The sequence below is a fragment of the Hippocampus guttulatus genome, chromosome 18 (assembly GCF_054856545.1).
Source record: "Hippocampus guttulatus isolate MCC_2025c chromosome 18, RoL_Hgut_1.0, whole genome shotgun sequence".
Lineage (NCBI taxonomy): Eukaryota > Metazoa > Chordata > Actinopteri > Syngnathiformes > Syngnathidae > Hippocampus > Hippocampus guttulatus.
This window is the reverse complement of record NC_141278.1, coordinates 10902418-10928563: the sequence shown is the minus strand read 5'-3', so window position 1 is coordinate 10928563 and position 26146 is coordinate 10902418. Positions and strand designations below refer to the sequence as shown.

The window sequence follows — 26146 nt, the reverse complement described above, 5'->3', positions numbered from 1 at the left end:
TTGATTCAATTACCTTCATAACTTTTGTCTTTCATTTTTTTGTTTCTTATGTCATTTTTATTTATGTCTCTTGTCCGTGTTTGGGATCAGTTCTGCATGGCTTTGCTCTATACGAGGGGTCGACAACCCAAAATATTGAAAGAGCCATATGGGACAAAAATAAATAAATAAATAAATAAATAACTATGTCTGGAGCCGCAAAAAAATAAAAGCCTTCTATAAAACTTACAATGAAGGAAACACATGCTGTATGTATGTAGGAGACTGGACTGTCTCAGAATTGTTTGTTATTCATTCGTTTGTTGTGTGTTCACAAATGCCCCCATAGAGTTTATTTTGTATTTCCTCGCTTGATTTTTTTGTTTTGGTGCATTATTTTCGCTTTTCTTAGTGTCAGTGAAGTAATCATGAATTTCCGTTTTTCGGAGGCTGTCTTTGAACGCCTCTCGAGTTGAACGAGAAGAGAGAAGGCACGGAGTCGGACGCAGACGCATCTGTGTTTGTCGAAATTGTTGAAAGCATAAATAAAGTGTACGTTTTAAAAAACCAACACCGCCGCTCTCCTTTTTCGGATCTGCAACATGTATCTATATCTATTTGAGCTATATTAGCTTACTATCAAAATCTTTTTCCATTTTCAAACATTTTTATAAAGCTCCAGGGAACCACTAGATGTCGCTAAAGAGCCACAGGCGGCTCTGGAGCTGCTGTTGCTGACCCCCGCTCTATACAAATAAAGCTGTATTGTATTGTATTGTATTCCCTTTAGCGTAGCTCCGTCGAGTGCAGTGGTGGCCAACCCGCGGCTCGTGTGCCGCACGCGGCTCTTTGGCTGGTTCAACGCGGCTCCCAGGCTTTCACATGACAAGCGTCAAAAACGCCTCCGTGGAGGTGCTGACAAACAACGGCCCTATGTACAGCAGAACCTACGATGTCAGCCTATCATCAATCCCGTTACTTGATTGACATACAGGGCAACCACTCAGATGACAACTGAATCACCGCTCATGCGCAAACAACGGCACTAAGCGCTGAGATAGTCATTGAATTATCTCTGATTTTAAGGCAGGGGTGACCAATGCGTCAATCGCCATCGACTGGGAGCCAGTGGACTGGTCCCAAGTCGACCGCGAGGGTTGGGAGGAGGAAATGGGGGGAGGGGGGGGGGGGGGAGAAAAACTTTGTGTGTCTATGTGTTTGGATCGCGTTCATGTTCGGTGACGTTCCGGCTGTCGCTTATCTCGATTTGTTTGCATGTATATGTAAAAAAAATTGGCTCTTAAGGGGTGTTCACACGGCAAGATTTGGTCCGGTGCTACGCCGGGGCTGCCCCAGTAGAGTGTTCACACGTGCAAATTAGCTCCGGCGTAGCCCCGGAAAACAGCTTACACCGGACCAAATTTGATCCACCTCAGGGAGGTGGTTTAAAAATTTGCTCCGGAGCGAATGCTTGTTAGCGAAGCAGCACCGATGTAAATTTGCACGTGTGAACGCAACTGGGTTAAATTTGCTCCAGAGCAAATGCTTGTGAAGAGTTTACGTACGGCGAGAATGCGTTGCTTTCGCGCTCTGTCGGACTTCCGTCATGTGTTTGTTTAATAACGACACAAGACTTGGCTGGTAACATCTTTCCTTTTGTAGGAGACTGGACTGTCTCGGAGTCGTTTGTGTAGTTTGTTCCTTTGTTGTGTGTTCACAACCCCCCGCCCCCCATATAATTTATTTTGTGATTTCCTCTCTTGATTTTCTGTTTGGCGCATGATGTGTTTGCTTTTCTGAGTGTCATTGAAGTCATCGTTGATTTACGTTTTCGGGGGCGGTCACTCTCGAGCAGAAGGCACGGAGACCGAGAAGGAGAAGGACGTGCCTGTCCAGTAGTCACTTGAGTTGTGTATACATTTTAAAAACAACCAACACGACAGCTCATTTGTTTTCTGTCGTTTTGCTCCGCTGCAGAAACTGCCGTGTGAACGCAAGTGGGGCTGCACCGACGCTGTGCCAGTGCAGACACGCTCAGCGGCTTTGTACGTGTGAACGCTCCACACAATTTGCTGCGGTGCAAAATATATCGCAACAAAATACATCGGTGCAGCGCCGGAGCAAATGTGTGCCGTGTGAACACCCGTTTAGTCTCTGACTGGTTGGCCACCCCTGGTCTAGTAGATGCATAGCGCAATCGCAGCCATTATTGTAACTTCGATTATGTGTGCCTTATGATGCAGTGCACAATATACATGAAAACGGTTTTAAAATAGGCCATTTGTTGAAGGTGCGCCTTATAGCGCAGAAAATACATTTCTCTTATTTCTTAATATGCCATGGGAGTTCCTTTAATTGCTGCTTTTCCAAATTGTCAGTTTTTGTAACTGTTCAGAGCCTCGTTATGTTGTTGCAATACATCAGGCGGATCTGTGAGCTGCAGTGCTCCGATGGGGCAGCCATTTTCCATTCACACAAAAGCAGACAGCAAAACACTCTAAGCGTTGTTATTTCTGAGACAGGCATGAATTTGTGTGTCAGAACTATTGTATGTCTTTACCGTTATTACAATTGCATGAAGACAAGAGGACAAGAATGTAATGGATATCATGAAGAGCGAGGATCGTTTATGCACGAGTATCTTGAGGGTGTCCGGTTTCGTGACCTCAGTATGAACAAGTTATGAACAGAATTGGTGCAAAAGGGCGGCCTTAGCGCAGTCAAACCCTGGAAACTATCTCGAGGACCACCGACCAAATTCCCGAACGCAAAAGACTCCCCAATGACTTTTTGTGGTGATCTTTAATTTTTTTTCCTTTTTTGTTCCTGCTGACAATTTTAGTACACGAAGTTTAGTTCAGAGTCCAGCATGACATACTCATTTGTTTTTGTTACCTTATTTGCATAATGCATGCAGTTAACTTACCAGACAATTTACAACACGTCAATCATAACATCTGGCGCACGCAATCTTCTATGTGCTGAAGGAAAAGGGAAAACTGTCGAAATGAAGAAGTCTTTGCCACCGCAGCGCTTTCTTGACTCTGTGTGCGCAGTGGAGACAGCACTCAGACGAGGTTATGAGAACTGCTGATTAACCCTGACGCTCAGTCTGACACAATCACTGCCTACTCCGCTACTCAATGGAAATGACAAGTACAGCAATTTTGAGCATGAGGACCAATCGCAAATTAATCATAATGGTTGCTGATTTGGTCTGAACACAGCTCATCGCGGCTTCTTGGAATAAAAATATGCGACCAATCAAGGGGGAGAAGGTCAAACTGAACAGAGGGTTCTTGTCGACGTGTGCTAGGAAAAGGCTAACAAGTTCTGAAACGAAAATCTTATTTTGTCCAATTTAATCCCGTCTTTGAAACGCACACTTTCAAAAAAAAAAAACAACACAGCCAAAGTGCTGTACATAAATACCGTATTTTCTGGACTATAAATCACTGATTTTTTTTTCATCGTTTGGCTTGGGGTGCGATATATCCGTGAAATTATTAACACATTATTTTAACATTTCACATGTTTTGATATTAAACCGCCAGAGGGCGCTCTAGGCCTGTGTTGACAAGTCAACGATGAGTCTGATGTAAGCGACGTAGAAGAGGAAGCGCCGCAACTTCTTTCCCCGGATTTGATGGAGTTGTTTAAAAGTAACACAGAGGATGAAGATTTCATTGGATTTCGTCATTGGAGTGACACTGATGGTTTGCTAAACTTGTTAGCATGTTCTTTATGCTATAGTTATCTGAACAACTCTTAATATGTTACGTGAACATGCCAGGCACGTTCTCAATTCGTTGTTTATGCGTCATGTAACGTGAGCATATTGTACACTTATTCAACCTGTTTTTCTCTGTATTTTATTTTTATTTTAAATTGCCTTTAAAGATGACATGTCTGTTCTTGGTGTGAAATTTTATCAAATGAATTTCCCCCCAAAAAGTGACTTGTACTCCAGTGTGATTTATGGGGTTTTTTTCCTTCTTTATTATGCATTTTATGACGATTTATACTGCGGGGCGATTTATAATCCGGAAAATACGGTCCATACGGTAGGTGAAATATAGCATGGATAACGTAAAAATATCAGCATGACATACAACACAAAACGTCAACAGAATCAAACAGTAGAATGACAAATTGCTCATTTTCATATTACGCCAAGGAGAACAAATGTTTGGTTGTTTTTTTTTAACAAGATGTAAATGCAAGAGGATTGGTGGCTAGTCCAATCTGGTGGTGGAGGTTGGGGTTTAATTCAGACAGACTTTGTGGGCCGTAACGGCAAAATCGATATCACTCCGAATTTTAATCTTGCTCTTGGGATGACAAAGAGTTACCGTATATGTTGGTGACGCTCAAAGAGGGAGGATGAAGTAAATCAATTCAGAGCTTTATTAGCAAAAAAGATTTTTAACATCATTCTGAAATGTATTGGGAGACAATAGAGGGACGCTAGTTGGCTAAATATGAAATATACTCTTGCCTAGCCGACCACTGGTTCAAAATTCCCTTCAACTCCATTGCCCAGCGGTGGAAAAACTCTCGCAGCACATCCAGGTGCCTGTAACAGGATCCTTAACCTTCATCAAATCACGCCGGCGGTCACGAACTTTCATGAGGGCTCCTTGTCGGCAGCTGAAGAGCAGCTGTCGCCTGTAAGAGTCGTCATCACTTCCGGGAGAACATTTTTTAGTTGACCATCCAATATTGTCACTAATCAAGTGTAATCACCCATGCGGCCAATTTCTCACTCAAATTCTTGATTGTGCTTGATGAAGATTGCACTGCTGTTTCGCGTTGTACTGAGGACAAAACACACAACTACATAAGAGAGGATGGAATGCAAGTTCTTATAAAGGTACGGGTGCGTAGTTGTTGAAATAACCATTTTTTTAGGGAAATCAGTGATGAAAGACAAACATCATTATTACATCATCAATTCCATGGTTTTACATCCACATCAAAACAATAGCAAACATGTCAAACCAATAATTCCATGTACTAGATTATTCCCATGAATTTTGTCCTTCTGTATATTTGGGGACGGTTATAGTCTGTGTCTCATTACCAATTTTTTTCCAAGGCTTGAGAAAAAAAATCCCTTTGAGGGGCATTTCTGCTAATCATGTACTTAATTTTTGCGTGTTTGGCACTTTTTGTGTTTAAGATAAGATAAGATATCCTTTATTTGTCAAATATATACATATACATATAAGTCAAGTCAAGTCAGTTTTTTTTTTTGTCAAACATGCTCTATGTGCAACATACAGCACAGATGAAATTACTTTCCTCTCTCAACCACAGTGCAAACATGTTGTGTATTGAAACTAGAGGTAAGATCTTAAGCCCAAACCCAAGCCCGACCCCACCCGAAATTCGGGTGGGGTCGGGCCTAAAATGTCAATCATTGCTTCGAGACGGGTCAGGCCGGGCTTCTCTCTCGCTTCTCTCTCTCTTGTTCTTCTTTGTCTCTCTGCTTCTTTCTCTTAAAGAAAATGTAGATGTCGTTTTGGACGACATCGACATTTTCGGCCTTCCGATAACAGGTATGCTGCTGTTTGGTGTGAGCAGTTTCCTGATCTATCGAAAATTCAACCGACGGGAGCGGCTCTATTGGACGAGGCTGCCGGTCTAAGGATGGCATAACGCGGATGTCCAACACTCAGACTCAGACTGTGCTCAACCACAAACTGTTGCGGGTTTGGAGCGTCACAGCAGGATGGACAACAACTTGGAGAAAACTGGAATCCGTGTTCAATTACTGACTGAAATCATGGATTTGGCTGATCGACGCCACTAAAGAGACATAAGCCACGGACTCAAGGCTGTCTTAAATTCTTGGGCAGCCCGCTACCAAAACAACATCTGCTATCTCGACCTTCCCCTGATGAAAGTACGCACGGAAGCTAGTCCCCCACCATCACCCCCTCCCTCATACATTCCCTTGATTCACCGTCTTCATTGTTTATGTCTTGTGACCTGTTGTAACTGTCATATGCTTGTGCAGGAGTTTTTTTGCCTCACTCAAACTATCCTCAAAATGAGGGTAGTTCGAGCATGGGTTTTTTTCTCCCTCTCTCCCTGATGGAAAATTCTCGGTTAATGTACCCTCTGCAGAAACAGAAATAATAAAGATGTAAATGTTTATACAGTCTTGTTTAACTTAGATTTCGTTCCAAAAGACAGGCTTAGTTATCAGAAATGACCCCTCCTCCTTCCGAGTCCTCACAAATAAAATATGAAATTTTGGGTTTGCTTTGGGCTCGGGCCTGCAAATCAAGTTAATTGGTCGGGCACGGGTCGGGTCGGGCTTTAATACCCGCGGGCCGGGTCGGGTTGGATTTTTTTAGGCCTGATCTTACCTCTAATTGAAACACACACAGCTAAAAATAATGGCAGGTAAATATGAACAAATAAACATTAAATAGCAACAATGGACAGGGGAGCTGGAAAAAAAAGACAGGATTAGGTCGGGAAAGTTTTGAAAAGAGGGCGATAACCTCAAAATATGGGCTGGGTGCTCTATCAAGTGAGCGCCAATCCGTGACTTCATCTGAGGACCTGAAATTTTCAACAAATTTAGGAACAGCCGTCAAAAATAGACCCTACTTAGTTTTGGCAGCTGTCTGTGTGGCTCAATGTATTACATGCCTGACTTTAGCTTCTGATATCTAGTCCTGCGCTGGAACAATATTATGCATGAAGTTTTCGATGCAATTTTTCTACCCACTATCGAAAATAGAAACATTTGATGGAACCCAAAGTCACCTTTTACACCCTACTTTGAAAGTCTGACTGTTTTAAAACCATAGGTCACACGTTCTTATCTTTGAATATTTCTTCAATTTTATAAGCACTGTTAAATATCAGGTGCGGTTTGGAATCCAAACTCTCCTTTTTTTGGTGCATTTTTTTGGGATAAATCAATCAATGTTGAATTGTAACTGGTGTCTTCAGTTTTTGGAATCCCCTTAAAATTTTTACAGTAGCATAACGTTGAGGTACTCTCACCATTTTACATATAATAGGTTTTTTTTTTCATTAATCGTCCGATTAATCCATAACCAGGATTTTTTTTTTCTGTCAAAAATCGGCATCGGCCTCAAAAAGTCCATCTAACAAGTGAGCCCTACTTTTAAGTTTACAGGCCACTCCTCCCGGCAGAAGTACAGTGATCCCTTGCTATTTCGCGGTTCGTTTATCGCAGCTTCAGTGCATCGTGGATTTTTTCATACATATTCACAAAAATAATTGTTTTTTGTTTTTTTTACCTGTAGATGTTAATTGGTCGTTACCATTTTCGTTTATCGCGGGTGGTTTTGGTCCCCATTAACCGTGATAAACGAGGGATTACTGTATGTCATAATGTCATACATTTCTGGTTTCCGGTCCTCTTTAGCTGTCTCACATAATTGTGTACAATTTTCTCTCCAAAAACGTAATTTGCCTGCTCTTTCGTTGTTCAAAGTTCTCTATTTTCTGCTTTTATGTGTTTTCAACCAGAGTTGCATGAAAAGTGTCATCAATCACCCGAGCACTAAATTTCGGTGTTTCACAATTACCTTTCGTGATTGCTTAACAATTAGCATCGCTTCTCTTTCTTCTGTTAATTACAACTCATCATCCGTTCATAAGAATGATATTCATCGGAAGTGAAGCTTATTCGCCACCGTGGAGGCGATAATTACCGGTTTAGGAGGGACTCCACAACGCATTTCCATGCACTAGCTACAAACTGAAGCTCATTGCAGGCAAGCCAGTGTGGCTTCATTAGCACCAAGCTGGCCTTCATTGTAACCAAACAATGGAAATCAGGGAGGATGTCTACTTCCTGCGCAGGTGTGACCGAAGCGTGTTGCACCACGTTACCACATGTCCAGCCCAAGGAAAAAAAATCTCACAAACCAGTCATATTGTTCAGCATTGCATGTTTAGTTTTAATGAAAGGAGGGTAGAATTCTGCAATGATTGACTGGGACAGATCCTGGGGAAGAAACATTTCCCCTGAGGGCATCAAGCTGAGAAACTTTGTCTCTATTTGACTCATACTGTTTTATTTCGTAAAATTGCATCGGACTATACTATGGGTCGAACATTTCTCTCCAAAGGATTGAAGAAGTACTTTTACATATCAATTATAAGTACACTTCTAAAATTGGAAAGGCATAATACACGAAGTAACAATAAAAATTGAATAATAGGATTAAATTGCCAAATTTATGCTCCGGAAAGATGAAATATGACTGGTGTTTTCAAAAAATGCAATTTTATGGAACATAAATATTAATGTTGTCAAATGTATAGTGTCTATAAAGACAACAGTTCTGGTCGCATAAAATATGAGGTCATTTAGTTATTGAATTTACGAATAATATACTGTATATGTGTTTTAAGTGTTCGTTTGTGTGATTTGTCTATTTGTGTTTTCAATACTGTGTACTGGTAGGTGAATGGTACGCGAGCCGTATTCCGTACCACTAGATGGCGCTTAAAATTTAACTGCCATTAAACGCTAAGAGAAGAAGATGAGTCAGCCTACTCGCGCATGTCTGTTTCGAGGGTAGTAAACAAAACACGGACCCACTCACTAACCTGCTGACGCATTTACAGGTAAAATCCTCAATCTTTTTTTTTAATCAGTTTTGTTCATTGAGTTATATGTAATGAATCAATAATCTCGGATGTTATTAACACAAAACAGTGAACGCGCATTTTGTTGTTTACTTTGTTAGCTTACATCGTAAAGCAAATTTATGATGGCTATGTTTCATACAGCTGACATCTCTCTAATCTAAATCTCTCTGGTCAAACGGACGCGTTGGATGTACTGTACTGACTGTACTGTATTTTTAATTTTGTGTGTTTTGGTGTTTTCAGTGTCAAAGCGGGTGGTTGAAGATAGTTTTTGCCACTTATCATCGAGCTAACAAGGTGCGCTAGCATCACATCTTGAGTGTTAAAAACATTGCAGAATGCACATTTGACATGTTCGTGCACAGTGTCTGACAACCGATTTTGCATTTTGTTTTGTCTGCAGCGCGAGTTAACGGAAGGTTTTTTTTCCCGTTCCACTTGGCACCCGACCCAGTCAAAGACTACCTACCATCTTGGTAAAGGGAATCTCGTCCTGTCGTTTATTTTACTTCATCTCAGACTGGCGCTTCATTTCTTTCTGGACCATTTCAAATGATAATATTTGCCCTCGACTAGCATTGATACGGAGGTATTTTAGAGCCAAACCAATGCAAGGGTTTTCCTGGCTCAAATTAATTCAGAGGTGATATCATCCTGACCATGCGCCATAACTGGGAATGTATTCTATACATTTCAACAGACTCACTTTCTTTTTACAGAAAATACACTTTCAATTCAACTCAACTGTATTTATAGAGCACTTCCAAACAGAACCTTCAGTTAAGAGTTTCGAAAAGAATATTACTACTACTATTATGTTAAAGCATTCATTTATTATCTTGTGTGGCCATTTTTGTTTGAGACACTCAGATTATTTTGAAGCAGCCTTCAAGCGCTGTGTGGTCCTTGTCCACCTGTGCCTCAACAGCTGGTTGCGGTGTCCTCCATTTAAAAAAAAAATGAATGAATAAAAATCATAAACCATCGATCGAAACGATACTATACCATCTTTAACATACTTCTCCTTCTCTTCTGCTGCTTTAGATTAGAAAATTGTGAATGGCGGTCACCTGATGTATTTTTAATGTGCCCAGCCTGTAATTGATTAATGGCTATCTCACAAGGGAGGCATCGATTGCCTGCTGTGTTGGGGGCACAGTGGCTATGGCAAATTCATCAGCCCGGTAAATTCATTTAGACACTGCTTGTCAAAGCCATTGACTCATGTGTTTTTAAGACAAAATGGAAAAGGGGAATAAAAATTCATGTCACAATAACCCACACTTTGAATTTGCGTTGTTATGCTACTAATGGGAAACGGAATGATGTGGCCTCGCCGACTCATCCTGTGCTACATTCCGGCTCGCACTATCACCAGTGTTTCAGACCAGATTTCCACGTGTTGTCACCACCATGAATTATTACATTTTAACTGCCTGTTGCGTTCATCTCTCTGCTCTCTTTCGCGAGTGGCTGATTTTCCCCGCCATATCTGTAACGCCAAAAATCATATTACATACATTCCTCTGACACAAAGGAAACTTTTCTGTTAATAAACTCGACATGCTTGGATGCAAGAGACGGGTAATATTTATCTGCAAGGGGAAATCAGGATGTCGATATAACCGACTAACAGGGGGAAAAAAATGCGATTTGATCAGTTTCTTCTTCGGTATTTGCTTCAGGTGTTTGGTTTGCACCACTGTTGATGCAGTGCCTCCATAGTGGCGTAACGCTGCAACTGCAGTTAAAATATGTCGCTGCCACAGAGGGACATCTATCCCTCAATCAGCAGAGGTGCAGCTTTACGCTATTTTGAGCGATATCAATCTATACGGCTGGGAGCGGCACAAAATTCGCTGGAGGCGGCCGCCGTGCAATTTTGAACTATAAAAAAACGTCAATTTAAACTTTAAACATCATGAACAAAACACTATTGAATCAAATTTAGATGCATCGTTTCTACAAACAATACTGTTATGCAATAAATCACACCATTTTCACAGGCACATTGAACAACCCATTCTCAGACTGCCCACCTTTACATTTCCAGGTGTGACGATGGGGAAGCCATTTTCCCATTTCCTGGAACAGATGACGTATCATGAGGGTCAGGATGCCCTCACCTCTCACCTAGAAGACAGTCCAACAGAAGATGAGAAGGGTGGTGATGTTTCCCAATTTCCATACGTGGAGTTTACGGGACGAGATAGTGTGACGTGTCCTACGTGTCAGGGTACTGGAAGGATCCCGAGAGGTAACCCTTGCTTGTGGTGTGTTGAAATAATTGAGCTAACCCAAAAAGCTTTGTCTTAATTTTGTGCCAGTGTGAAATTTCAGCACAAGGAAATGAAATACCGTATTTTCCGCTCTATAAGGCGCACCTAAAAGCATTCATTTTTCTCAAAAGCCAACAGTGCGTCTTATAATCTGGTGTGCTTTATGTGTAGTGTTACCGTCTCTTTTTATTCCCCATAGGGTTGTTTCCCTTTTACTGTTCCTATGCCATCTGTGGCAATTATTAGCAGGAACCAATTGTAACCTAAAAGGGTTCTGCCCGACACGAATTGCCAACACACACACTCAAATGCAGAACTACTTTGTGAGCTCTGCGCAGCCTTTATGAAACGAAGACAAGACCAAAAGCATCGTTAAGTACTGACTAAACGAAGGAAGAAGGAGACAAGCAAGACCTCTAAGGATATTTATACGCTTGTGGACGTGAGCCCACGAGGTTTGTGTGCCTTTTTGTTGAATTAATTGTCTTCATTTATTGTTTTGTATTGCCATTTTTATTTATGCCAAGGAATGAACCCTGTATTTTTATGGACTTCGTGTTGTGCTTCATGCTACATCCTGAGGGAGCTGCGTATGGATCAATGTTCTGATTTTTGGACGTAGTATTTTAAATGTTCTGTAAAGCGCTTTGTTTCAGCTGCAGCGGTTATGAAAGCGTTCCATAAAGCTGCATTGTATTGTAATGTATTCCTTTTCGTGTAGCTCCATCTAGTGGATCCATAATGCAACCGCAGCCACTTTTGTTGCTTCTATTCCATGCACCTTACACAGTGCTACCTTATGAAATTAATTGATTCAGGAAGAAATTTCTTAGCTGGAAAATTTTGTAAGTAGAGACGCGTTTTCCATGTAAATGCCCTAATTCGTTCCAACCCCATATATGAAAACAGTTTTAAAATAGGCCATTCATTGAAGGTGCGCCTAATACTCTGGAGCGCCTTATAGTGCGGAAAGTACGGTACATTGACATGAATATCACATCAATGGCATCAGTTATCACTGTGTATGTTGTGTGTAGAATTTTGAGGACTTTTTGTGGGGGGGTCATTTTTCTTTCCGCAGGACAGGAAAATCAACTTGTGGCGTTAATTCCATACAGTGACCAAAGGCTTCGCCCTAGGAGAACGTATGTATATTTATCTTTGTGTGCATAGCGGCTGAAAATGGCTACGAGAGCATTGTCAGCATTGTGCTCATAGCTGTAACAATATTTTTCTATGACTGGATTTGCAGAAAAGTTCTTATTGTTGGCGGTAACCTAAACTGTGAAACCATCTTAAATTAGTTTTTTTTTTTACTAGGATAAATACATATAGTTATGAGTCACATCTGAAGAAAATAATTGTGCTGTTTGTGTGTTTTTAAATTACATAAACATCACGTTTCTGCCCTGCAAACTGGTTTCGGGTTATCGGAATCCGAGAAAATAATCCATTTGTATGATGTCGATGCCTTCATTGGGGACCTATGACGTCGTCTTGTGTCTTTCGCAGGAAGTTGTATGTCACCGCATCGGTTGTTGTCTGCCTGCTGCTATCCAGTTTGGCGGTATTTTTCCTCTTCCCTCGATCCATCGACGTGACCTACGTCGGGGTGAAGTCGGTTTACGTCGGCTATGACAAAGAGAAGCAGAGTGTCTATTTGAACATCACGGTCAGTAAGGAAGTTTCTTTTCTACGGTCTGAATTTATTAATGGGTTTGCAAACCATTTTCGTGCCCCCACAAAACAACCAATTTTTCAATGTGTAAAGACAAATCACACTATAACTTATAAACATATAATGAAATGGAATAAAAGACAATGTAAAAAAAATGGTTTTATAAAGTGCCAAAGATGTTGCGCATTTACTATCAAGTATCAAGGACAACTTTATTGTCAAATGTGCTGCACAGTGAAACTCCTCTACAACGAAACCTACATGGGCGAAAATACCCCCTAATATGAAAAAAATCTTCATGCATTGACACCATTCCCACTCTCCTGCCCCCCACACAATGAAAAAAAAACCTGTTGCATTATACGAAATCTTTTTTTCTGCTCTTGCCTCGCGAAGAGATTCACTACAATGAAGTTTAATCCAACAGCGACCTCTACTGCTTCGTTCGGAAACGGCAACAGCAACCACACACTGGTTTACACATGCGCAGTAGTCCAGGAAATATTTGTTATTGTTTGATTCAGATGCAGCATCAACGTTGGATTGCTAAAATGGCTACAAAACGGACCTTTGGATGTCAAGCAGCTCAGACAAGAAGAGCTCTGACGCTGGAAGAGAGGCTAAAAGTGATCAAAATGAAAGACGGAGGAAGCAAAATAAAAGACATTCTCCAAGAAATTGATGTAAATGAAAGTGAATACTGATCGTAAATTTCGCAATTTCTTTCCCTTCTTTTCTTTCTACACTGACTATATGAAGTGTCAAATAAGTGTGTGCTCATACTTATGCGCTATTGGAATAAAAATAATGGGTACACATACGTTTGTGTATGCGTGTCTGTGTTTACATCTTAGATCAAATTTGCTACAGTAAAAAAAACCCTGCTGTGAAAAATGTCTTGCTGCAAACATGATTTCGTTGTAGAGGAGTTTTGCTGTATACACTTGCACATAAAAAAAAAATCACATCAGTTCCAAACTTTAGAATTAAAACATTGACACCACTCATTCTTCTAAAGATGATGATGATACTTTTGTGTTTCTCCTCAGAACACTCTCAACATCACCAATAACAACTACTACTCAGTCGAGGTGGCCAACATCACAGCCCAAGTGGAGTTCGTCAACACCGTGATTGGCAAAACTCGTATGATGAACACGACTGCCATCGGCCCTCTCGACATGAAACAGGTACCCCACAGATGAAAGCTTATGTAACGTGCATCCCAAACGTCAATGTGTGAGAAATCCGACCCCCTCTTTCTTGTCAGATTGACTATACGGTCCCCACCGTCATAGCGGACGAGATGAGCAGCATATAGTAAGTGTTTGCATGCCTATTTCTATCATTCTTGTTCGTTTGAATTCAATTCACACTGTGCTGGAAGTTTTTAAGATGCCACTCTGGGCATTGGCAGTGAGAATTTAACTCTTTCATTCCACAAGACATACTTGTACGTCTTTTTAAAATTAAGCCCCGCCCACCAAGGACATATTTGTACGTCTGTCATTTTTTTGCGTCACAGAGAGGAGGAGGGTCTGATGCAATCTGTGAATAAGAATAAGCCATTTGCATTGTAAATCATGTAAAAAAAGCGACCAGTAGGTGGCAGTGGTGCCTCACGTGCTTGAAATGCATGCTTTTACAAAAAGCTCTTTTTCTCCGTTTTTTGCCCAGGAATCGCCATTGTCATGAAACTTTTTGCCATTTTGTAATGCCGTTTGCTGAAGAATGGAAACAGTTTTTTTTCTGCTGAAAGAAGAGAGTCCAAACTTCACTTTGTTTATATAGTATTAGAACCATATATTCTGTGGGCCTTGCAAGATCAGTCAAAATCCAGTAAAGCACTGGGATTGAGGGGGTTGCTCCAGTGAAAATGGCTGCGATTGAATGAGTTAAATGACAGCCTGTGCGTGACCGTAACAGATCACTGGGCTTCTCATACCTTCCTTGGAGCTAACTAGTACCCAGTGGTACCATGTTTTTTTCCCTTAATTTTTAAGGAATATGCATTTTAATCCATCCTTCCATACAACATAGAAAAAAGATTTCCCCGTATGTCCTCATCCCTCCTCCCCTCCTCCCAGTTATGTGTAACTGCTCACCCCTCCCTTCTTTACTCAGGCGAAAAGAAGGACTGGGAAAGAAAAGAAAAAGCCTCTCCAATTATCGTCAGAGAGGGAGCTTGATTTGTGATTTCTTTAAACAACCAATCATTGCAGCGGGAGTTTGCCTGCTTTGGAGTCCCCTCAAAAAGAAATGCTCATTACCGATGACGGACAGTTTTAGCAGTCATTGAAACCTTTTTGTTTTTCAAAACCACTGTAAACCGTCATACCGGTAAATGACCCATGCCAGATGCCCAACACTTAATTCCTTAGCAAATGCCTTATGACATCAATGACGTAGTCCCTAACTTGACTGTTTTGTTGAAATTTACAGTGACTACTGTACCCTGCAATCAATCAAGGTTCACAACATAGTTTTCATGATGCAGTAAGTTGTCCTGGATATTAACTCTGTCAATTCCAACATTCGAAATGGTGTGGGAGTCTGTAAACCTGCCCTTATTCTCACCCCACTCTCCAGAGTGACTGCCACCACCACATACTTCAGCCATGCTGAGCAAGTGTCACAGGAGATGTACCAGTATGTCGACTGCGGTGGGAACACCACTTCCAACAGCGGAATGACAAAGCCGTTTAGCATCCCACATCCCGAGTAACAACCTGACACTACCACTCGAAGCATTTGAAGTTCTATCGTGTTACTCTGTTGTCCGATTTTCTTCCGACCCTTCAGATGAATATCACATTTGTTGTATGATTTCAAGAAACGAAAATCCAGACTGAATCAACCCAGGAAAGCTCTTCTCGGCAAATGTAATGTCTCTTGTGAACATTTGAAGAAAACGACCATCACAATACTTGAAAAAAAAAAAAGGTACTTAGAAGGTTTGGAGTGAGTAAAATAATTACCATATTTTCCGCACTATAAGGCGCACCTTGAACGAATGGCCTATTTTAAAACTGTTTTCATATAGAGGGCGAACCGCATTATCAGTCGCATGGAATAGAAGCTACAATAGTCACTGCAGTTGCGTTATGCATCCACTAGGTGGATTCACGCTAAAGGCAATACAATACAATACAGTTTTGTTTATACAGAGCCTTCACAACTGCTGCAGCTGAAACAAAGCGCTTTCCAGAACATTAAAAATACTACTTCCAAGAAATTAGAATATTGATCCATTTGGAAGGCGCATTGGATTATCCGGCACGCTGTGTTGGCTTTTGAGAATATTGTATGCGCCTTCTACTGCGGAAAATACGGTAATGTGGCCGCATGGTGATTGAGTGCTTAGCATGTCTGCTTCACAGTTGAGCGGTTCTGAGTTGAATCTCGCCTTAGGCCCTCCTGTGTGCATTCTATGCGTTCTTCCCCATGCTCGCGTGAACTGTCTCCAGGTACTACAGCTTCCCCTCGCATGCCAAACTTGTGGCATGTTAGGTTTATGGAAGACTGTAAATTGGTTCAAGTGGGAAGTGCAATTTATTCAGGTGTGTGCGGCGATAGGCTGGCAAGTCATACAGAGCAAAAGTTGTCCAAAACAAAGTGCGGACAGTGATGTGACATTGCTCTACAAATGCAGTGCATCACAATTGACTATGTGTATATGACGGCAAGAGATGAGGGACAAACTACCGTATTTTTCGGACTATACGTCGCTCCGAATTATAAATCGCACCAGCCCAAAAATGCATAATTAAGAAGGAAAAAACATTCTATACGTCGCACTGGAGTGTAGGTCGCATTTTTGGGGGAAATTTATTTGATAATATAAATCCTTATAGTCCGGAAAATACGGTATTATCCTGGCAGTTTTGTACGCCCCGGAGCCCTTCTTATGAGTTGATTAACTACTGACGTTTTTATTATTGTTTTTTTGGAATTCCGGGCTGCAGATCTGTTGTTTCCCACTTCACAAGGCATTTATTTTACACATTAATTTTTTCAACAGTTAAAAAAAATAATTATTAAGATGACATGCAGACACATTTTAAGCAGCAGTATCATGCCTTCATGAATTTTTCCGTTAGCCATTACTGTATTAGGTGATGCGTTTGAATCCACACTAAGGCGTTCCCGTGTGGATTTGCATGTGCTCTGTTTGCTATTGGGTTGTTGCAGAATAGACAGATTCACTTGTTGATACATGAAGGAGAGCTCCAGATGAAAATGAGAACCCCATGAAGCTTAGCATGAATGCACTTTAAGTCTTTCTGAATTGCACTCTCAGCATCATGTTCCCGCAAGCTAATTTCCCCCCCAGCACACTTTTTTGGGAGCAAACTTTTGTTGGATAATTTGAGAATGCAGAGGCCGTTATGTTATGAAAATAATATGATGATAACGATAGGCTTTATTTGACTGAACTTGAATCACTGGACATTGCGCTTTGTGGACACTACTACAGTCAATAACTAATGCTGTGTTGTTATTTTGGTACTTAATTTTTGTGGTCTTTTTGGAGTGGGTGTATGTTTCACAAGTGATTGCAGTAGAGATGTTGACATTTTGGGGATAAATATACATGCTAAACCCCGATCGATAATGATTTCTTTGTACAAGTATTTCAGACCGTTTTAGATCATGCTCTGATTTTTTTTCCCCCCATCATTGTAAAAGATTGCTTTTTGTTGGTGAAGCAATATAACCTATAACCACTGATGCATCACCAGCTAATCTCGTTTATAAAATAATGCCACCTTGTTTTTTTTTTTGTCTTCATTTGTCAATTGTTTAGTTTCTACACTAAAACCAGCAGTCGAGATTTTTTTCCTTTCAGCATTGTCGTTGAATAACTTGCTATAAACCAGAGTTATGATTGTACAGAGCTTGATTTAAAGAGCATTTTAAAAAAAATCCTAACATACACTGTAAGTTGTCAAATGTTGAGGCAAAGTTGTTTTCGATTTTGATTTTGAAAATGTTTCATCGATTTGTGATTGTGTTGTATGGGATTTTGACTGTGTTCCCGAATTATCAGTACATATGGAATTTAAGTTGAATAAACAGATTTAAACATCAATTGTTGCTGTTCTGGCATCGGGCGGAAGCATCGTATCCCTACAGCACCTTAGATTGGTTGATCATTTTAACAAAAAACAATATATGAAGTTGACCAAATCTGTTGAACCACCTAACACTTTTATTTTCTTGACCTGGACAAATGAATTTGGCAAAATTACATCATAATTATTACAGACTCTAATTGTGTGTATCGTAAAGTTAATTTAACCCTTTCATGCACCCTGTAACCGGATAACATGACAAAGCAATCCACTGTAGTAACCGCTATCCCTGAAAGGGTTCATATTAAAATTGCCCAAAATAAAGCCACAAAAAAATGTCCATTAAAACAAAAATAATCAATCTCGACTCAACTGTATTTATCGAGCACTTTAAAACAACCTCTGCTGTATACAAAGTGCTGTACATGGAGCAAATATCATATATACAACAATAAAACAATAAATCACAGGCGTCAAAGTCAAGGCCCAGGGGGCCAGATCCGGACCGCCACATCATTTTATGTGGCTCGTGAAAGAAAATCATGCGTGTCAACTGGTATGGTCCATGCTAAAATCTGGACTGAAATGTCAAATTGTCATGTGTAATAAAAAACGTTGAGATTTTGCAATAATTTTGTCACCTTGTTTACACTCACTTCAACAATAATGGAACAAACAACAAACCACATACCTGTCAACTCATACGGTTTAGCCATAGTTCATACGGATTTTGTGGTGAATCTTACGTATATGGACGTATCGCACAAATCATACGGATTCTGAAAATTTCAGTTTTTTGGGGGTTTTTTCCCCTCCTGACAGGTAGTTCCGTTTGCTTTTGCCCAGAACGGTGCTCGTCTACTCGAATGCTTTCATTTCCGGAATACAACTCTGAACACAGTAATGCCACTAAGTAGAATGGTGATTAGACATTAACCAGACATTGTATTATGGAGATCTACAATAAATATCATTGAAAATTTCGTGGGGTTTTTTCTGTGCCGTTATTTTGACATAAAATGCTTTGGTATGTTATAAGGATTTTTTGCTCTCTATATGGATTTTTTTGGTAGTTTATACAGGTTGGCGCTCCGAAAAGTTGACAGGTATGAAACCAATAGCTGTTTTGAAGACGCGTCACAAGGAAGCAGTGACAGCTCTGATGAAGGCTGAAGTGACAGCCGAAACTGTCAGCCTGGTAAGAGTTGAAGAGAATCTTCACCAGAAAAAGACCATTGTCTGGAAAAAAAGAACCTTTAACCCTAATTTAACAAACAAATAGTTGAGTGACTGATTCGTTTTATTTTATTTATTAGTGCTTTTGTCCGATTCGATTTATTTCTGTGACCACTGAATTTTTCTTTCATGAACAGTGGTCTACCTATAATTGTGTACGCGACTATGAATATACCTTTTCAGCAGAGGAGGTCATGTTTGTTTTTGGCATACCTCCGTTTCTTAAATGTTTTTGTTTTGTTTGTTTGGAAAAGTTGTTTCATTACAAATACTTCTAAACTGTTTTTAGCTGCCGATGTTTTGTTATTAACCAACAATGGGTAAGAAGTGTGCTACACCTTCGAGAAAGTGGGTACAGAAAACGGATCAAGATGAATTTTTATCTCACTTCCCCGGCCTTGCGTCTTTCTGTTTCGTGCCGATCACATTTTTTTGTTTTTGTTTATTCGGTTTTTGGTGCTGCTTAACGTGTGTTTCGTTCCAGCAGCTGCCTCTTCAAATGACAGTTTTAAAACTGTTGGGATAGACGAGCAGACATTCTGATGCTTCCCTTTAACGTCCACACGAGGCCAGCACCAATACGTGAAAAGCCCAAACATCTTTTTTTCTCGTCATAACTGAAGCTTACTCGTGTCATAGGCCTAAACATCTAAATATGTTTAAATGAACGATTTTCCAATTGTCTTTTTATAGTAATTGTTTTGAGTGGAATCAAAACTTAGCTTAAATCAACAACTTTAACTTGAACCACCCACACTTTTACATTATTATAAAAGTATGAATACAAATTAGTGTCTTTTTAAGACATTTATCACAAAAGAATAACTACTTCTTGGATTCGTTTCACGACGGTGTTTATGTGTATTTTTCCCACAATAGGGATGACATTTAAAATTTGCGACCAAGTTAAGAGTGTGAATTATGAATCACGGTTCATTTGAGGTCGCGGTTTCATTAGCAGAATTATCCTCAGAGAGTACAATCTAGCGGCGAAATAAATTAAATTTGTCTTTTACGGGTACATGGTTCAAAACACCGATTTCGATCGCGTATCACTGAAGAACTTTGTCTTTATTTTATATTCGCAAGGTGATATTCATATACAATATATAGTAACATTTTTTTCAGGTTTCTGCGCGTCTATTGCAGAGGCAACGAAACTGTCTTTACCATAATAAAAGCTATGGTGTATATTACCGCACAGTCGTCAGTCAATATTTAAATTTTAAATTGATGTATTATACAAACGACCTAAATCTAATACACGACTTGGTTAGGTAAATCTAATTAAATGTCATTAATGGCGGTTTAAGAATAGACTCAAAACCTGTCATGGCGTATCAAACAATATACTTTGAAATTTCTTACCGGAAACTGAAATGCTGATCCAACATACTTGACGTTTCCGGAGAAGGTAGGGAGGTTCTCGTTTCCTCGGGAGATATCAGAGCGTTGATGCGCGGAGAGGGAATTACGTGTATGTCTCCTGAAAACCAGCGACCAATTAATAATGGCCTAATAATCCACGCCAGTGTAAGTTTCTCTCCAATTATACAATTTTAAAATCATTTTATTGTACCTTCCGTCAAAAGAACGTGGTTATTTTTTGCCACATTTATCATTGTTCTCGATCTCTCGCAGGTAGACATAAGCGTTGTTTATTAATGAATTGTGGTGCAGCATAGCTTTTGACAGGGCTTTATAGAAACAACTTTTACTCCCAACTTCTGGGAAACTGGCGAAAAAAACACACCGTTCTCCAACTCAAGCTCTTCTAAGCCAAATTGATGTAGATTTTTTCCCCTTTTTTTTGGAGTAAATTAACCATAACCTATCGTGTGTGCATTTTGTGATTATGTTATCAGCCTTCAAACCCGAGTTTTCAGTCAATGTTTTTAGTTTGTGTGAGGAGAGAGAAAAAAATCAACGCCATCAATGAGCTGGATGTGGAAATAAAGCTTTGTGTTTATGTACAAAAATCAAGTAAAATGTATTGAGAAAATAAAGCAGATTTTAAACCGTTCGGATGACATTTTATAGTCTTGAAGTATATGACTCGACTGCTCCGTGCGGCCCCTGACAAGTTGTGCATTTTAATACACGTCTGCTGTTGCTGAGCAACACGTTAGGTGAAACTTTGTGCTTTTATTTTACACCGCGTTCTCACATCAGGTACAGACCTTGGATTTCAGGACAAAGCTAAAGCCTTTGTTTTTTTTTGCTTTTGTTTTTTTTTTTTACTTTCACTCTCGATGTAGAAATTAGCGTATGAAATCCTCCTTTGACGCTGTGGGACTGCATGTGCAAATGGGCTGCTATCCACCCTGCTGTTTTATTTCCCATTCATCTCTCTTGTTAGGATCATGTGTGGATGTGTAGTCCAAAAGAAAAAAGGCGGCTACACCTGTTGAGCGTTTCGTCGTTTTGTAAGTCACTAGCGTGCTTAGTCTTTGCAAATTTGACTCATTATGCATACCATCTTGACCCCCCCTCCCCCCCCAGGCTCTTGCTACTGCAGAAGAAAAGCAGCCCGCTGAATTTTAAGTGACCTCCTGCTCCAGATACCAAGATGGGGAACGGATTATCAGAACTCACCTGCCCCCTGTCTTTCCAGCCTCTGCACATTGTCATACTTGGGTTGGATTGCGCTGGCAAAACCACAGTGCTGTATCGGCTGCGATTCAATGAGTTTGTGAACACCGTCCCGACAAAGGGTTTCAACGCGGAGAAGATCAAAGTGTCACTCGGGGATCACCGGCGGACGACGTCCTTCCACTTTTGGGATGTAGGCGGTCAAGAGAAACTGCGACCTCTGTGGCGTTCGTACACCCGCTGCGCCGACGGCATCGTGTTCGTGGTGGACTCTGTGGACGCCGAGCGCATCGAGGAGGCGAAAACGGAACTGCACAAGATCACCCGGCTGGCGGAGAACCAAGGGGTTCCCGTGCTGGTGGTGGCCAATAAACAGGACTTAAGGAACTCGCTTAGCATGACTGAGATGGAGAACATGTTGGCCCTCGGGGAGCTTAGCGCGGCCACGCCTTGGCACCTGCAGCCGGCTTGCGCTATCATCGGCGAGGGCCTGCCGGAAGGCCTTTGCAAACTGCACGCGATGATCACAAAGAGGCGGAAGATGCTGCGACAACAGAAGAAAAAGAAGAAGAGGAGATAATGCGCACATTGTTGGAAATATAAAATGTGGCATGCATGAGAATGATTGTTTTTTTCCCCCACATCCTGTGGTCGGATCGCTGAGTGCAACGCTTGTTCGGGTCAGTTAGCATTGGGCTCCGATCAAGGACAATCTGATCAATTTTGCCCTGTGGATGAATCTGTGAAAAAATACGGATGGAAGTATAGTATTACCAAACTTTTTTAAATACCGTATTGGCTCGAATATAAGACGGCCCTGATTATAAGACGACCCCCTCTTTTTCAAGACTCCAGTTTGAAAAAAGACTTTTTGACTACCAAATTAATTTTTACACAGAAAATAATGACAGTACATCTGAAACAAATGATTCTAACAATATATTTTAGAGAAAAAGCATGTTATTTTGCCTCATTCAAATCTTAATTTCTGAAAATTTAAATATGTAAACTAAAGTGCAATCACATTCGTAAATGAATGGCTTCTGGTTTTTGAGATGTAAATGACATCATAACTTCTCCTCAGCTGCCGGTTAACCTGGCTGATCTTCGACCCACTTTTCTCCAGATTGTCGCTAAGTCTCTCCATTTTCTGTTATCTCTTCTATTATTTTCTTCTCTTTGCTTTCTCACCGCTTTTTTTTATTTTTCTTCTTCATGCTACCGCTATTTTTATTTTTTCTTCTTTGTGACAGGTGTTCGCTTTGGCCTGGGGAGTCCAGTTCAGCATTCGCTTCAACGGTATCTGGCGCCATCTAGCGTCGTAAATGGGTATAATGTCTAGACCCCGAATATAAGACGACCCCTACTTTTTCAGTCTTATTTCAATGCAAAAAACACCATCTTATATTCGGGCCAATACAGTCGGTTTGAATTAAAATGTTATAGATGGCGAGTGCACTGCCAATCTCATGCTGTCAAAACAATCAATTTCTATATTTTGACGATATACCAAAGCTTGTTTTTGGAGAATACAGATCGGGACACACTGTATCGTTTCGTAATGCAATCAAATGTATATTTTGTGACTCTGCAGGAAATGTTGTTGTCATTGTTGCACAAAGATTTGTGTCTTTTGGGCGTTTACATGATGAAGACAGGAATGCACAATGTGACACAATAAGACTCCAAATATTTTGACCAGCGTTGTACTGAGAGCCAGATCTTGAACATTGTGTCCTTTCGCACAAAAACACACACCCATGTATGATGAGGATCATAACTATTACTGCTGTATTACTACTACTACCAAAAAACAAATTGTTTTTAAAGAATACCATATTTTCCAGACTATAAGTCGTGCCAGCCATAAAATGCATAATAAAGAAGAAAAACCACACAAATCACATTTCACTACTTGCATTTTGTAATCTGCAGAATATGATTTTCCTTTCGGTGTCATTTTTGTTCAGCCCTTCTCAGTTGTTTTTATTCAATACCGGTAGTATTATTTTAAGTTACCGCCAGTGTTAAAATCATCAACGCGGGCCTCGAGCGCCCTCTTGCGGTTTAATGTGAAAACAACATGTGAAATGATACAATAATGTGTTAATAATTTCACACATAAATCGCTCCAGAGTATATATCGCACCCTTGGGCAAACTATGAAAAAAAAATCCCTGCGATTTATCGTCCGGGAAAATGTGGGAGCCGATGCTATTCTTTGCTAAACTGTTATGGTATGAATCTGATTGACCATTCAAGTCTTGTACAGTTAACATCAACTTGTTACCTTGCTTGCTCGACTGCGTGGTGAATTGTTAGCATTCAAGCTAATATTCTTTGCCGCCGAAGCCTGTTAACTGTTTGTTTGTTTTTGTTTTCTTAAGAGCCTTTTCCAACGCTTTTCTTGTTATGAATGCTAATTTTAAAAATTTACATCTCGCCCAGTTAATGTGAATTGAGTGGGCCAACATTATTTTGTTGATCTGTTAGCATTCCTCAACTATTTTGACTAAAGCACCACGTGCTATTTACTGTTTATTGATACTGCGCAAATGTGTTCGTCCATTCCGTTGGTCAGTAATTTTAATTCTGACTGGTGATGATCGCTGGGGAAAAAGTTGCCCAAAACTCAAGCAATAGTGGCTGCTACCCTTTGTGAGGACGACTTCCATTTCCACCTTTGTTCAACATGTCACGGATATTCCGGAATCGTGCGCCGATTTTCAAACGTTAATTTTCTAACTGTGGCAATCGGACTCGCCATCTAAAATGTGATCGCCGCGTCCCGGCGGCGGGAAAATTATTGACCGCAGACGCTGTGTCTTCATCGCTAGCACAGACCCGCCCGTGCGTGTGTTTTGTGTCATGCGTTTTAATTGACAAGCTTTTTTTGGCTCTGTAGGAACATCCCCCAGGTCAGCCCGTTTTAAAAAAAAAAAGCAGTTGCGTGTTCATCACAGCCGGCGTGTCTCTATGCACTTTAAATGGTCCTATTGATGATTTTTCCAAAAGGACCATCACGAAATTGTCATGAAATGAATCGTATTGCCTCGAAAGAAGCATTTGATCATATTTATGTGTTTATTTCCTCTCGTTCCTTTGGAATAAAGCAAAGAAAAATGAACGACAGCCGCCGTTGTCTATTTCATTTGTCAATTCGGAGGAGAGTCTGAGTCGAGACACTTTTGGATGTAATTCACAAACGTGTTGGGAAATTCACTGCCGTAATGGTTGGATGCACTGACTGTATGGATCGTGCAACTTGACTGTGCCGTGTTGTCTCCTTGTTGTTGTTGTTTTTATATGTTTAACAAGGACATGTCCATGTTATGTCTCTACGCTTTATCTCCTCCATCTTTAAATGTGCACAACATCAAAGCAAACTCTAGAATTTTGAAAGATAATCGATTTGTTTTGCACACGGTACCTGGGGACAAAAAAATAAATAAATCACGTGGTCAACTCTAGTGTTTATTGGCACAAGGGCCAATTCGGAATAAAAGTTACCTAAAATTCGCCTGGTCATTAAAAAATAAATAAAAAATGCTTGAATCCTTGTTCAAATCATTTCAAAGAATTATGTTTGTCAATGCAGGTCATCGCTCATATCGTGTGCCAAATGCAAATGTGGCTAACACTTAATCTGCTGACGCCTCTTTTGGCCAGAGCTTATTTACTGAACATATAAACGGATAACAGTAATTTAGCAGGAAGTAAAGGGAAGTAAGAAAAAAAATCATCGAGCACAATTTACACGTTTTAAGGGAGTAGGAAGAAGTTTAAAAAAAACTTATGTAGTCCTCCCCCTTGTTGTTTGTGAGTTTTTACCTGATTGATATTAATATATTAAGAGATCATTCATTTAGTGTGTCTCAATCCGAAAAGAAAAGTAAAAAAGTCAACTTAATAGACCAGGGGTCGGGAACCTTTTCGACTAAGAGAGCCATGAAAGCAAAATATTTGAAAATGTATTTCAGTGAGAGCCAGAGTATTTTAAAAGTGAATTCAGCAAAATGTCAGTATAATAAGCCTCTGAATGTATTATTTTAACTAATTTTGTTGTAATACTCACCCTTAATGTGAATGGTTTTCCGTTCCTCACGATTGCTAGCAAAGCTAGCGAAATTATAGTCAGCTTGCCGGGTCCATACGCGGAGTTGCTGCTGGCTAGCTTGCACCCTGCCTAGTAGCTTGCGCGCTTCCTTTCTGCTGTCTCCCGCAGGGTATTTTGATGCGAATGTAGCATGGCGCATGTTAAAGTGCCACTTTCCATTCGACCGTTTCATCGGTGGTATTTTATCATTGCAATTCAGACACACTTCAGAACCTGTTCTCTCCACAAAGGCGAATCCTTCGGTCCATTCGTCCTGAAGTCTACCATCCATCTTTTTTTCTTTTCGCCATCTTATTTGTCGAAGGCTTAGCTTTGAGCTAATGACCGAGCGGCCTGATTCAAAAGGGGGCGTTTACCTGTTTCCCCAGCAACGGCCAACGTAGGCCAGTATCATCCAATGAAAATTGCTCTTGCCGCGAACTGCATCCCTGAACAGGACTTGAGCAGTGAAAAATGGATGCATGGATTAAACAAGCGAGAATATTTAGTTTTATCGGCTCGCGAGCCATAGGTTACCGACCCCTGATATAGACATACTCGA

The 26146-nt window shown here is 40.5% G+C and overlaps 2 protein-coding genes across 3 annotated transcripts; both read left to right on the top strand.

The window, feature by feature from the left end:
• Positions 1–8523: 8523 nt before the first annotated feature.
• Positions 8524–17677, top strand: LOC147191204 (transmembrane protein 106B-like). The gene is made up of 10 exons (XM_086136386.1): positions 8524–8604; positions 8872–8925; positions 9032–9104; positions 10682–10885; positions 11989–12052; positions 12420–12579; positions 13635–13775; positions 13856–13905; positions 15028–15081; positions 15175–17677. Exons 4-10 carry the CDS (start codon positions 10690–10692, stop codon positions 15308–15310), a joined length of 801 nt encoding a protein of 266 aa, XP_085992512.1. The 5' UTR covers positions 8524–8604; positions 8872–8925; positions 9032–9104; positions 10682–10689; the 3' UTR covers positions 15311–17677.
• A 2643-nt stretch (positions 17678–20320) lies between these two features.
• LOC147191203 (ADP-ribosylation factor-like protein 4A) lies at positions 20321–24620 on the top strand. Of its 2 annotated transcripts, XM_086136388.1 has the most exons (3): positions 20343–20429; positions 21256–21322; positions 21399–24620. In XM_086136388.1, exon 3 carries the CDS (start codon positions 21466–21468, stop codon positions 22066–22068), a length of 603 nt encoding a protein of 200 aa, XP_085992514.1. In that variant the 5' UTR covers positions 20343–20429; positions 21256–21322; positions 21399–21465; the 3' UTR covers positions 22069–24620. The 2 variants fall into 2 exon arrangements, with proteins under 2 accessions (XP_085992513.1, XP_085992514.1); XM_086136387.1 differs by lacking the exon at positions 21256–21322 and having other exon boundaries at positions 20321–20429.
• The last annotated feature ends 1526 nt before the right edge of the window (positions 24621–26146 follow it).

Excerpts from the sequence above, each read along its gene's own strand:
- LOC147191204 (XM_086136386.1), top strand. The coding sequence starts at position 10,690 with ATGGGGAAGCCATTTTCCCATTTCCTGGAACAGATGACGTATCATGAG. Across the intron at positions 13,906-15,027 it reads GACGAGATGAGCAGCATATA|TGACTACTGTACCCTGCAAT; the intron begins GTAAGTGTTTGC and ends TGAAATTTACAG. Across the intron at positions 15,082-15,174 it reads AACATAGTTTTCATGATGCA|AGTGACTGCCACCACCACAT; the intron begins GTAAGTTGTCCT and ends CCCACTCTCCAG.
- LOC147191203 (XM_086136387.1), top strand. The coding sequence starts at position 21,466 with ATGGGGAACGGATTATCAGAACTCACCTGCCCCCTGTCTTTCCAGCCT.